Genomic DNA, 13,968 nt, shown 5'->3' on the forward strand with positions numbered 1-13,968 from the left:
AGGTAAGCATACAGTAACCATATGACTCAGCATTTCCACTCCTAGGTAATTACCCAAGAGAAATGAAAATGTGCACACAATGTATGGAAATGTACATAGCAGTATATTCAAAATAGTCAAAAGCTGGAAGCAGTTCAAATGTTCACCAACTGGCAAATAGATAAGCAAATTGTGCTATAACCATACCATGGGAATACAACTAATTAATAAAAGGAAAACTATTAATATGTAAATATATATCAACATGGATAAATCTCATTATGCTAAGTGAAAAGTGAAGCATAAAAGACTGCCTATGGCCTGATTTCACTTATGTGAAAATCTAGAAAATGCAGAACTATAGTGACAAAGTCTTGGATCTTGCTTCTCTCTCATCCATTCTCCAAACTGCTCCTGGATCCCTGTGGCTGTACACTGCAATCGCCTGGGCCACTTTAAAATTCAGATAGCCTGGAACCAATCCTAAACCAATTAATTCACAATCACTGGGCATCAGAAGTTTCAAAACCCTGAGCTTCGGTTCCTAACAACCTCTTTCACCTCAAAAGATGTTTTTAAAAGCTTTTCCGATGATTCTACTGTATATCCAAAGTTTGAGAATCACTAAGCTAATTATCTTTCTACATCTGGAGAGTTGCATCTGATCTACTGACTTCTCAGTTTAAAATTGGACAGTAGCTTCTGATTGCTCTGAAATTTATAACCCCTTGATGTAGCTTTTCAAGAGGCAATTCAAGAGCTGTCCATTCCATACCTCTCCCGCTTCATCTCATTACTTGTGCCTTTTCATAGCCTTGCATTCAGCTATATGGAAAGTCTTATTTTTTCAAAAGTATACTTCTCTTTCTTGTTTCCAGGTGTTTGAATAGACTATTCCTTTTGTGTAGATTCTTTGTTTTCCTCTCTCCTCTAGTTAACTTCTGGGTTTTTGGGGTTTTTTTGTGTGTTTATTTCTCAGCAAAGCACTCTCCCTAAGTTAGGTGCTCATGCCATGTGTTCCCGTAATGCCCTGAACTTTCTTCATAACATTTACAATGCCTGTTTAATTTTCCACTTTTGTGTCCCCTCTACTTTCCCTCCCCCACCAGCTAGATTCTGACTACCTTGAACAATATCTGTCTTGTAGCTCAGTGTCTGTACAGTGCTTCAAATGTATTAGGTACTCAGTAACTATTTGTTCAAAAAGGAAAGGAAGCAGTGGCTTCCTCTTTGGTTTTGATATTAGAAACATTATCATGCTTACAATATTACTATGCTTTATCTTTGTTAGTATTTCCAATTATTTCTGTATAATAAGGTTCTATAAGTGAGCTTATGGGTTAAGTATATTTGCAGTAGTGCTATGGTTAAGATTAAGGGCTATGGAGTAAGATAAACAAAGGATTGAATCCTGTCAATACCTCTTACCTGACAGATGATCTTAAACAATTGCTTCTAATTGTAATCGGTAAAACTAGAATAAAAACATCCATGGAGTCCTGTAAGGATTAAATGAAATATTTAATGTTTCATATAAAATATTTAAGTGAACTGACTCAGGGCAAGATTGCAGTATATTTTAGCTTTTATTATCGTTGCAATATACAGTCAATATTTTGACATATTTTGCCAAAGTATGCATTAGAAAGGCCATACCAATTTATACTTCCACCAACTGGATATGAGTATCTTTTTCTCCATCTTTTATTACTATTATCTGTTGTGCTTTTTTTATCTTTGCCAATTTGGCCAGTAAAAAATGCTTTAGTTGACAATCTTTAAATTGTTTTTTTAATTTTTGTTCATGATGTTAATGTGGTGTATTATGTTTGTTAACTTCAACAATATCTGTTTAAAATTGTTCTTAAACAGATACTGTCGGCAAGTGCTTTGTGAAACTGTTCGGAGTGCCAAACTGACTCCAGTTTCTGCCCGGCTTCAAGATACTGAAGGAAAAATTGACCAATTTATTATTCCTAGAGAGGTAGGAAAGATTTGGTGTATTAACTCATTTAGTTATTATTCTCAACTCATGTGGTGTGTATTTTAAATTTTTATTGTTTAGCCAGGTGCTGGTGGCTGAAACCTGTAATCCTACCTGCTCGGGAGGTAGAGATCAGTAGGGTTGAGGTTCAAAGCCAGACTCAAAAAAAGGGCTGGTGGAGTGGCTCAAGGTGTAGTTCCTGAGTTCAAACCTCAGTACAGAAAAAAAAATTATTGTTTAAATTACTCAAGAAGTTCTACCCATTGTTAAATCAAAGACACAATTGTCTTAACTTGGTTTAAAGGTCAAATAATTTAAAGTCTTCCCTCTGTACATGTACTATTATCAACATTGTGTACCATAAATAAATTAAGCACCCACTAATGGAAATTTAGGGTTGACAATTTTTTTTTTTTCTGGAAGTACTGGGGTTTGAAATCAGAGCTTTGCTCTTGCTAGGCAGGGGCTGTACCTCCTGAGCCATACTCCAGCCCTTTTTCTCTGGTTATTTTGAGACAGGGTCTTGCTTTTTGCCCAAACTGGCCTGGACCTCAGATTCTCCTGTTTTATGCTTCCCACCATAACTGGAATGACAGGCATACATCACCATGCCCAGCTTTTTTCCATTGAGATGGGGTCTCACAAAATTTTTTTGCCAGGGCTAGCCTACAACTGCAATCCTCCCAATCTCAGCCCACTGCATAGCTGGGATGACAGATGTGAGCCACTGTACTCAGCTATTGGTTAAGATGAGGTCTCATGAAATTTTTGTGCAAGTTGACCTCGAACCTTGATTCTCTGAATCTGAGGCTGCCAACTACCTAAGATTGCAGGTACCAGCTCCCAGCTGACATTAGTTTTTTAAATTATTATAAATTACACAACTGTATAGGTATTGGATAGCATCTTAGAAATAGAGTTTTGGCTCAAAGTCCATGTGTATTACATTTAAATTTCTCTCTAGGAACTAGGGGTGTGACTCAGTGGTAGAACTTTTCCCTACTATGCCCAAAGTCCTTGCAAACCCCAACACCAATAATAATAATAATCCTCTAAAAGGCAATTTATACTTTTGGCAACAATGCATAAGAATGCTTTTGTAGAGAATGCCTATAACCCCAGCTTCTCAAGAAGAGGAGGTAGGAGGATCATGTGTTCAAGGCCAGCTGAAGCAAAGGTAGTGAGACTGTCTCAAAGGAAAATAACAATGTTTTTTCAGGACTGCAGACATAGCTCAGTGGTAGTATACTTGCCTAACGTGTGCAAAGCCCTGGGTTTCATCCTCAGCACCACGTAAAAAAAAAAAGAATGCTTTTTCAGGCTGGTATAGCTCAGTCAGAAGCTCTGGGTTCACTTCCTAGCAACAAAAAGGAATGCTTTTAAATGAAATGAATCTTGTTGATATTTTATGAATGCCATGTGAAAAATTATCTCAGTATTTTAGTTGCTTCTCCCTAATCATTGGAGAGATTGAGCAGCTTGTCATGCACACATTAACAGTTTGTAGGTCTTTTATGAATTACCCACTTTGAGCCTTTTTGTATATTTTTCAAACTATTAGTTATATAGTGATTTTTTTTCTGTTTATGATTACCTTTTACTGTTGCTTACAGTGATTTATTTTTTATTTTTTAAGTGAGTGCAGGTTTTAAATTTCCATATAGTTAAGCCTATTATTTTTGCATGGCTTCCAGATTTGATGACTTGCTTAGCAAGGCCATCCCCCTTGTAAGATTACCAAAGGAAGGGCTTGTGTTTTCTTCAGATACGTAACATTTTTACTTACTTGTATCGTCTGTATTAAAAGAGCTGGAGGATGAATGACTCTGTGGGAGTCACTGTGTCGGTTAGGCATGACTAACGGGCTGGCTTTCCTCTCCCCGCAGACCCTTGTCATCTATGCCCTCGGCGTGGTACTTCAGGATCCTAATGTGTGGCCATCACCATATGAGTACGAAACATCTGTTGTTGCTTTTTGTGATGCTGATTTTCATGTGTTGGCATATTTGTATTCCTTTTCCAAGTTTTGTGGAGAAAATTCGATATGTGGTGATTATATAGCCAAAGGAAGGCACTGCCTTCCCTTTCTGTGTTCTCCTTTGCTCTTTGTCTTCTATGAATCTTCTATCTGCCACTCTTGGGCGCTTTTATTACCACTTCTGTCCTATGATCTGCTTAATTACTTGACCTATACAACTGTCCTTTAATTTTAATAGAACTTTGGAACTCTTGTTGTTAAAAGGTTATTGCTCAGTTTCTTTTCTTCCTTCTGTTGGTTTCTAAACTATTCAGCTCTTTGTAGAATTTGGAAAAGAAATAGGTGTTGTATGTGAGTGGCAAGGAGAGTGCTGTGCTTGCTCCTAAGTGGTCACCTAGTCAAACCTGCACTGAGGTGGCACCTGGGGTTTCCTGCCCAGAGAAAGGATGGATGCTGGGCTGATTTGAGGTAGGACAGCAGTATAAGATGCAGTGGCAAGCTGTTGTTGCAATGCAATGCTCAGTGGCACACTTCTGCAGCATAGGGATGGGCAAGCTAAGTGTTCCTAATGTTTTAGTTTTTAGTATCATAACAATAATATGGAAAATTTCTTAATAAACAACATAACAGTCCTTCAAAATTCAGTGTAAAATCATATGCTAAATTGTGATATACCAAATGGCTTTTGTAGCAAAATTAAAGATTTGCCTGGGTGAGGAAATGTAGGCCTGTAATGATAGAAAACTAAAATTTCAAGTCTTGTTTGTTTGTTTGGTTTGGTTTGATTTTTTAATTATTTTTTGGAGACAGGGTCTTGCTATGTAGACCAGGCTGTCCTCAAACTTATGATCCTCCTGCCTTACCCTTCCAAGTGCTGAGATTACAGGTATATACCACCAGACCTAGCTGAAATATGATTATTTATAAATAGAAACGCATTGCTACTATTACTATATTGGCAGTGTCAAATAAGAGAGTTCTGAGTCCAAGTCTGTGACTTAAGTTGATAATCATGTAAATATTATTCTATTTGCTGAAATACCATGAACTATAAAAACCATACTAAAAATTTTTAATTCTGTAGAGGACCCAGATATGAAGCCACAACTATAACCAACTTGTCTTTGACAAAGGAGCTAAAAATATACAATGGAGAAAAGACAGCCTCTTCAACAAAAACTGCTGGGAAAACTGGTTAGCAGTCTGCAAAAAACTGAAACTAGATCCATGTATATCACCCTATACCAAGATTAACTCAAAATGAATCAAGGATCTTAATATCAGACCACAGACTCTAAAGTTGGTACAGGAAAGAGTAGGAAATACTCTGGAATTAATAGGTATAGGTAAGAACTTTCTCAACGGAACCCCAGCAGCACAGCAACTAAGAGATAGCATAGATAAATGGGACCTCATAAAACTAAAAAGCTTCTGCTCATCAAAAGAAATGGTCTCCAAACTGAAGAGAACACCCACAGAGTGGGAGAAAATATTTGCCAGCTACACAAAGACAAAGGACTGATAACCAGAATATATAGGGAACTTAAAAAACTAATTCTCCCAAAACTAATGAACCAATAAAGAAATGGGCAAGTGAACTAAACAGAACTTTCTCAAAAGAAGAAATTCAAATGGCCAAAAAGCACATGAAAAAATGCTCACCATCTCTAGCAATAAAGGAAATGCAAATTAAAACCACACTAAGATTCCACCTCACCCCTGTTAAAATAGCCATCATCAGCAACACCACCAACAACAGGTGTTGGCGAGGATACGGGGAAAAAGGAACTCTCTTACACTGTTGGTGGGAATGTAAATTAGTACAACCACTCTGAAAAAAAATTTGGAGGCTATTAAAAATCTAAACATTAATCTACCATATGATCCAGCAATACCACTCTTGGGGATACACCCAAAAGACTGTGACACAAGTTACTCCAGAGGCACCTGCACACCCATGTTTATTGCAGCACTATTCACAATAGCCAAGTTATGGAAACAGCCAAGATGCCCCACCACTGATGAATGGATCAAGAAAATGTGGTATTTATACACAATGGAATTTTATGCAGCCATGAAGAAGAACGAAATGTTATCATTTGCTGGTAAATGGATGGAATTGGAGAACATCATTCTGAGCCTGGCCCAAAAGACCAAAAATCATATGTTTTCCCTCATATGCAGACATTAGATCAAGGGCAAACACAACGAGGTGATTGGACTTTGATCACAAGATAAAAGCGAGAACACACAAGGGAGATATGAGGATAGGTAAGATACCTAAAAAACTAGATAGCATTTGGTGCCCTCAATGCAGAGAAACTAAAGCAGATACCTTAAAAGCAACTGAGGCCAATAGGAGAAGGGGACCAGGAACTAGAGAAAAGGTTAGATCAAAAAGAATTAACCTAGAAGGTAACACACACGCACAGGAAATCAATGTGAGTCAATGCCCTGTATAGCTGTCCTTATCTCAACCAGCAAAAACCCTTGTTCCTTCCTATTATTGCTTGTACTCTCTCTTCAACAAAATTAGAAATAAGGGCAAAATAGTTTCTGCTGGGTAGTGAGCGGTGGGGGGGAGAGGGAGGGGTCAGGGAGTTTAGGGAGGGGGTGGGGGGAAGGGGGGAGAAATGACCCAAATATTGTATGCACAAATGAATTTTAAAAAAAATTTTTTTAATTTTGAAAAGTAGGAAGAGATATAAAAAAACCACCCTCTACATATGAGATTAATTACTATAGTTTTCATTTTGGTTTTGTTTTATTTTTAAGTTAATAGTTAAAAATGTGAGGTCACAAAAGGGTGCAGAGAAACTCACTTGTAGCCCTGCCTACTCAGGAGGCTGACATAGGAGCACTGTTTTGGCCCAGGACTTTGAGGCTGGCCTGGGCAAGAGACCCCATCTCATTAAAAAAAAGAGATGTCATTTACAGCTTCTTGGAAAAAATAAAATTAAATTAAATAGATAAAATTTAAAGAATGCAAATTGACTTTCTTTTAATCTGAAAATATGTCAGCAAGCATGAGACCCCCCAAGTTAAAACCCAGTGAACTCCTAAGATCTCGACTTTCAGTGTAGTTTAAAAGGGCAAAAGTGACTAAATTTATTATTTTTATCTGTACTATATTACAAATATGGCATATTCCAGAAGTGAAAAGCAATTTATGTTGTTATGAAAAATGAAAGAATTTCTTTCTTTCTGTTTTCTTTTTGTTGTTGTTTTGTTTCCTTTTTGACACAGCTTCTTTTTTTTTTTCATTTTTCTTTTATTATTCATATGTGCATACAAGGCTTGGTTCATTTCTCCCCCCTGCCCCCACCCCCTGCCTTACCATCCACTCCCCCCCTCCCTCTCCCCCCCCCCAATACCCAGCAGAAACTATTTTGCCCTTATTTCTAATTTTGTTGTAGAGAGAATATAAGCAATAATAGGAAGGAACAAGGGTTTTTGCTGGTTGAGATAAGGATAGCTATACAGGGCATTGACTCACATTGATTTCCTGTGCGTGTGTGTTACCTTCTAGGTTAATACTTTTTGATCTAACCTTTTCTCTAGTACCTGTTCCCCTTTTCCTATTGGCCTCAGTTGCTTTAAGGTATCTGCTTTAGTTTCTCTGCATTAAGGGCAACAAATGCTAGCTAGTTTTTTAGGTGTCTTACCTATCCTCACCCCTTCCTTGTGTGCTCTCGCTTTTATCATGTGCTCATAGTCCAATCCCCTTGTTGTGTTTGCCCTTGATCTAATGTCCACATATGAGGGAGAACATACGATTTTTGGTCTTTTGGGCCAGGCTAACCTCACTCAGAATGATGTTCTCCAATTCCATCCATTGACACAGGTTCTTAATATGTTGCCCAGGTTGGCCTAGAGCTCCCTGAGCTCAAGTGATCCTCTTGCTTCAGCCTCCCAAGTAGTGGGAACAACAGATGTGCACTATCATATCCAGCCTTCATTTTTAATTTTTGAGCACAAGAGATTAAATCTTTTTAAAACATTTTCATTTGAAAGGAATTTTTGTGTTCCATAGTAGGTGTGTTATTTGTTTTCTTTGTAACATATCCACTCCATCGTTGACATTCTACAGAGGGAAATTCTGAAACAAAAAGCCTTTCTTCTTGTTAGTCCCTTCATTTCCTTTACTTATTAATAAATCTGGGTGTAAAATAATTGATAGATATCATTTTAAAGCTGGAGCCCCTAATTTTGATAGATATATAAAATTTGATTGAAGAAGCAATGTAAAATAACCTCACATATTGATTGGGTGATCTTATGGAAGAGGTGTTAAGTTTATTTTATATATATTATATTTGATTTGTCCTTATAGCTCATAAAATGGTATAAACCCATGCTGCAGTCTCATTCTTGCTGGAACTGAGAAGTGAATTTTGCATCTGTTCAGAATAATGAATAAGAAACAGCTAGAGACTAAAAACCCATATGTTCAGCAATTTGGAAACATAATAAAACATAATGTGGCAGTAGCACTTTCTATTTTCAGTAGACTTTAAACTCTCTTGCAAACCTGTGTTCTTTCGGTGTTTCGATGCTGTTGGAACTACAGCATGATTAACCCCAGGATGTCTTTACAGGTTTGATCCAGATCGCTTTGTTGATGACTCTGTGATGAAAACTTTTTCCTCACTTGGATTCTCAGGCACCCAGGCATGCCCGGAGTTGAGGTGAATGATAAGGAAAATAATGTGAAAGAAAGAAAAAGACGGTAGACTTTGTACTTAGGATTTTGATGATTACTTTTGATGACAATTTGCAATCTATGCAATGAAAGTGTGATTTTCAGTCTGTAGTAGTAACTGGCCGACTTTCTTCCTAACTAGGCTTGCTTATGTGGTGGCCACAGTGCTTCTGGGTGTGTTGGTGAAGAGATTGCACCTACTTCCTCTGGAGGGACAAGTTACTGAGACAAAGTATGAACTGGTCACATCGTCAAGGGAGGAAGCTTGGATCACTGTATCAAAAAGATGTTAAAATTTTATACTTTTAAAATCTGTGTCAAATTGGCTAAGATTCAAATTGGTTGAATCTTTGTAAAATAAGTATCATTTTATAATGTAAGCATCTGTTATTACTTCATTATGTAAATTTGAATTTTTATATATCCTATTTTCTTAATGCATGAAGTACATTTATACTTATTTTAAGAATCAATAATTTTAATAGGAAGCTTTAATTTTCTTTTCATATTTATGATTTTCTAAGCCACTATTTTCATCTTATTTTTCTTAGTTTGATTTCTAAAATGAATGAACATTCTTAAATAGAGAAATTATTTTGCACAAGTTGGGGAATCATGTTTTCTGAATATTCATAAAAGAACTGCATATGCTAACTCTTTTTTGTAAATCACCTTAAAAGGAAATAAATAGAACTTCATATAATTTTTTCCTTGGATTATTTTTTATTTTCTGGCTATTAATTAGCTTGTGTTTTAATCACTTTTATTAGATTTGAATAATTAATTGAGTATTCTGCCTTACATTTGCAATTATTCTGCCTCCCCACCCAGCAGAGTTCACTTAATGGCTTACACAGGCTCATCAATTGAACAGCTCTGAATCATCTGAAATAATACAGTTGCTTGTGAATGTGTCTTACAGCACCACTCCTATGTGGCAGACTAAGATCAAGGCGCTTTCTGTTTTGCTGGAAGTCTTTTAGCACTATGTTACTCCACTGGTTTTCGTAGGAAGAAACACAATTCCTAAATTTTGAATTTATTGTTATGTCATGTACTAAACATAATGAGCCCATCCCTAAGAAAGAAGAAAGAAGTAACCAAAAACCACATCCTAAGGGAGGGAGTGGGGATGGGGGAAGCAGATGAAAAATTTGCCATGTTTGATAGAGAGGGAAATAGCCAGCCATATTACCCATGCAGAGCTCATAAAAATTGGCAAGGGGCTTATGACATAGCTCAGTGGTCCAGTACTTGTATATCATGAGTGAAGCCCTAGGTTTGATCCTCAGCACCTCAAAAGCAAAAATAATGCAGGTTTGTAACATCTGTTGTAATATACAACAGATGAATAGACAAAAAATATGAAATAACAGTTTTTACATGAGGACATGGCTGATAAACCTTTAGGAAAGTGTTCATTCTCACTGATTAGCAAAGAAATATGAGGGCTAATTTGGGAATATTTTAGGAATCTTTCAAAATATATTTGAGCACTGATAAGTTTTATATGTAATACTTTATTGATAGTATCATATTTAAGCTAGTTTTTTGGCTCTACTATTTATGAAGAACTCCTTTTTATTTTTTCTTTAATATTTGTTTTTAAACAGTTACAGGAAAAATGCCAAGTATTGATAGAATAAAGGAAGAAAAATGATAACTGCAAGCATGTTATTTTTAACAATGCTGGATTCCATTTGTTTTTTGTTTGTTTTTCTGATTTTTATTAGCATATGTTCATTGTACAGGGGTATTGTGCCAATTCCCAATAGCCTCACATCATACATTGCTTAGATTGCCCCCTCCTCCTGAATTCCATTTATAATTTTAGTGTCAATAATATGGGACTGTGGGTGTAGCTAGTTCAGTGGGAGAGCACTGGTCTGGCATGCATGAGGCCCTGGGTTTGGTCCTTAACAACACAAGGATTGTGGGTTGAAACCAGGCTGGGATACATAGTGAGTGAGTTTGAAGCCAGCCTCAGCTACATAGTAATATCCTGTCTCAAAAAGAAAAAGTGAAGAAATAAAGTTTTAAAAAACCCCAAAAGCTACAATCTTAATCACTCACTTTAATGTCTGAGTTATTGTTATTTTATGAGTGTTTATAGTTAAATAATATTTTAGACCTAGTTATGACTAGTTAACATTTTAATTAAATTAATCTAGTTAACAATTTAATTAGATGCAGCCTTTATTTCTGAAAAAAATGTTTAATTTCTGGAATAATTTAAATTCCAAAATTCTAAGAGAAATCTATCCTTAGTTACTATTATGTTGTTTCTAAAAAGGCCTTTGTTAGGGCTGTCTCCTCCCACCTGCCTCTGTGTTCATAGAACATCTTCCCTTGTTTAGGGAGTGGACTGGAATGCATTGGAAACTGGCAGTGGAAGGGTAGAGTAGGCAATAGCTATGAAAAACCATGTGTCTTTGAGACCAGAGATGAGAGGTGGAATTTATAGCAAATGAGATCTGATAAGCAATGATGAAGGCAAAACAGGGCCACAGAGCCAGGGTCAGAGGTGATGACTGGGGCTGAGGAAAGAGAGCATGGAGGAATCAGCTAAATGAGCACACTTTGTCCATGGTCACATGACTGGCTCAGCATTACAAAAACATCATTTTATAGAGAACTGGGTGGTGTAACTCAGAGATAGAGCTCATGTTCAGCTTGTGTAGCATGCTGGGTTTGATCGCCAGCACTGCAGAAAGAATCTGTGGACAACATGTACGAAATAAGTTATCTATTCACTGTTGTTCTCGGCTTTTTGTGTTTATCTAGTGACTCAAATTCTGGGAGTCTCAGTGCCACTGTTGCCTTGTAGCATGATTCTAGTGGGGCTCTATTTAACCATGAAGTGGTTCTTTAGTAGATGCTACAGTGAGTGATTTAAGTTTTGTAGCCTTAGAGTATCTTTAAGACTTTATTTCTTTGCTGATTTTCATCTACATTTTTTTGTTGTTGGTGTCTTGTTTTGTTTGAGACACGGTGTCACTAGTCCAAGATGGTCTTGAACTCTCCATTCTCCTTCCTGCTTCTGACTTGTGAGTGCTGTTATCAGAGGCATGCACCACTGCACCCAACTTGATCTATATTCTTTTTGGTAGTTCAGAAGTTTATTGTTGAAAACATAGCTTATAAAGTGTTTTTTATGGACTAAAAGGGCTCTTCTAGCCAGGGGCCAGTGGCTGGTGGCTCATGGCTGTAATCCTAGCTACTCGGGAAGCTGAGATCAGGAAGATCATGGTTCAAGGCCAGCTCAGGCATTTAGTTCATGAGACCCACCTATCTCCAAATAACCAGAGAGAAATGGGTTGGAAGACTCTTCTATACTTTGTGTTAATAAAATATAAGGCAAAATTAATTCTCTGTGTATGTTTGGGAAAAGTAGAAAACTTCCATGCCTGTTTATTTGGCCCAGGAAGGCACAGTTCCATTATTCAGATTCTACCTTATTCATAGCCTCATGTCAAAATGTATTTGTTTACTTTGTCTTAAAATAGTTCTTGTTTTAATGACATTTTCTGGTTTTTTTTCTTATAAAAATAATGTATTCAGGGCTGGTGGAGTGGTCAAGTGGTAGAGTGCGTGCCTAGCAAGCATGAGTCCCTGAGTTCAAACCCCAGTACCACCAAAATAATAATAGTAATAAATAATAATAATAATAATAATAATGTATTTGAAATCCCTAGGGAAACACAAATATGGCAAACTCAGTCACCAATAGTCTCACTACTTGAAGTTAGCCACTGTTAAGATTCTGATGTAAATCCTCTACTATTTTTAATGCATACCTAATTTTTAATTTTCTATTCATTAATATGTTAACAGTTCGTAACCAGAACATTGAGTGTACTTGCCCCTCTGGATGTTATTAGCAGATTTTTGTTGTTCTTACTTTTTTTCTCCTTTCCCTTCACAGTCTTTTTTTTTTTTTTTTTTTGCGGTACTGAATCTTGAACTCAGGACCTTCACCTTGAGCCACTCCACTGGCCCTATTTTTATGAAGGATTTTTTTTGAGATAGGGTCACAAACTATTTCCCTGGGCTGGCTTTGAACCTCGATCCTCCTGATCTCTGCCTCCTGAGTAGCTACGATTATAGGCATGCGCCACCAGCACCCAGCTTTCCCTTCACGTTCTTGTTCTTCAGCTTTAAAAATGGCCTTATTCACATACTAATGAAAATAGGTTTTTTTAGCCTGATGCTGGTGGCTCATGCTTAATCCTAGCTACTCAGGAGGCAGAGATCAGGAGGATCAAGGTTCAAAGCCAGCCCAGGGGAAATAGTTTATGGGACCATATCTTTAAAAAACTCATCACAAAAAAGGGCCAGTGGAGTAGCAAACATGAGGCCCAAAATATAAAGCCCCCCCCCAAATATAAGCCCCCAAAAATACAAAGAATGGACAAAAGAGTAAAACAAGTCCTGCCCAGGGGTGGGTGTCAGTGGGAGTGGGTAGGGGAGAAGTCATAAAGAAGGTGAATATAGTGTATGTATTTTGTATTCATGTATGAAAACAAAACAGTGAAACCTGTTGAAATTGTTCTATGAAGGAGGGGAGATGGAGGGGATGAATCTGATTAAGATCTATTGTAACTACTTATATAAATGTCACAGTATACCCCCCTGTACAACTATTATATGCTAATAAAAATGGCCTTACCTCTTCATCCATTCTCTCAGAACAGTTGTATATTTGTACATCTAAGATGCTAAATGGACAATGTAGGTATTACAATGAATATTTAAGAAATGAAATTACTCCATAAGAAAAGTCTTCACTATTACTAAGTTCAAGAAGTCAAGTTAAGATGGAATTTCAAGCTTCAAGAGTTAATCTTAAGAATTTTTGTTGTTGAAAATTTTAGTTGCTGTTTGTGGATTGTGGGATAAGCAAGTTTATGATTCTTCCCTACAACCATTTCCCCTCCCCCAAATCCCTAAATGTAGAAAGCACTGCTAACGTATAGAATGTACCTGTTTTCACATGTGGTTGACAGATTGAAAAACACTTAGGAAACATCGTTTTGCTGTTTGTAAAACTGAGGATATGACCAGCAGCGTAATTAAGTGACTGTGAGAAGATACCTGGGAGAAGAACAGGTATTGTCTTCAAAGGCAAGCTTTTATAACTTCGACAAATTGGTACTGCTGATCTGCACTTTGTTATTTGCCAGTACTATGACTGTCTCCTAAGTTACAAGACCAATGATTAAGGTAGAGGTGTAGGGGCTGGGGCCAGGATGTGACAACAAAACAGCTATTGTTCATTATTTGGCTGAGAAAATAAATCAGTTCAGCCAAAAGGTCTTAGTACAA

The 13,968-nt window shown here is 37.0% G+C and overlaps 1 protein-coding gene across 4 annotated transcripts in view; it reads left to right on the top strand.

The window, feature by feature from the left end:
• The window catches only part of Cyp20a1 (cytochrome P450 family 20 subfamily A member 1), a 46,643-nt gene extending 33,324 nt beyond the window's left edge, over positions 1 to 13,319 (top strand). For 2 of the 4 annotated variants that reach the window (XM_020160510.2, XM_074071463.1), the window contains 4 exons: positions 1,852 to 1,963; positions 3,850 to 3,914; positions 8,540 to 8,629; positions 8,786 to 13,319. In XM_020160510.2, coding sequence (XP_020016099.2) covers positions 1,852 to 1,963; positions 3,850 to 3,914; positions 8,540 to 8,629; positions 8,786 to 8,936 — 418 coding nt within the window. In that variant the 3' untranslated portion in view covers positions 8,937 to 13,319. Of the gene's footprint in view, positions 1 to 1,851; positions 1,964 to 3,849; positions 3,915 to 5,025; positions 5,985 to 8,539; positions 8,671 to 8,785 lie in introns of those variants that run through there. The other 2 variants (XR_012447350.1, XM_074071465.1) reach the window with 2 other exon arrangements.
• The last annotated feature ends 649 nt before the right edge of the window (positions 13,320 to 13,968 follow it).

The sequence above is a fragment of the Castor canadensis genome, chromosome 4, assembly GCF_047511655.1.
Source record: "Castor canadensis chromosome 4, mCasCan1.hap1v2, whole genome shotgun sequence".
In the NCBI taxonomy this organism is placed as follows: Eukaryota; Metazoa; Chordata; class Mammalia; order Rodentia; family Castoridae; genus Castor; species Castor canadensis.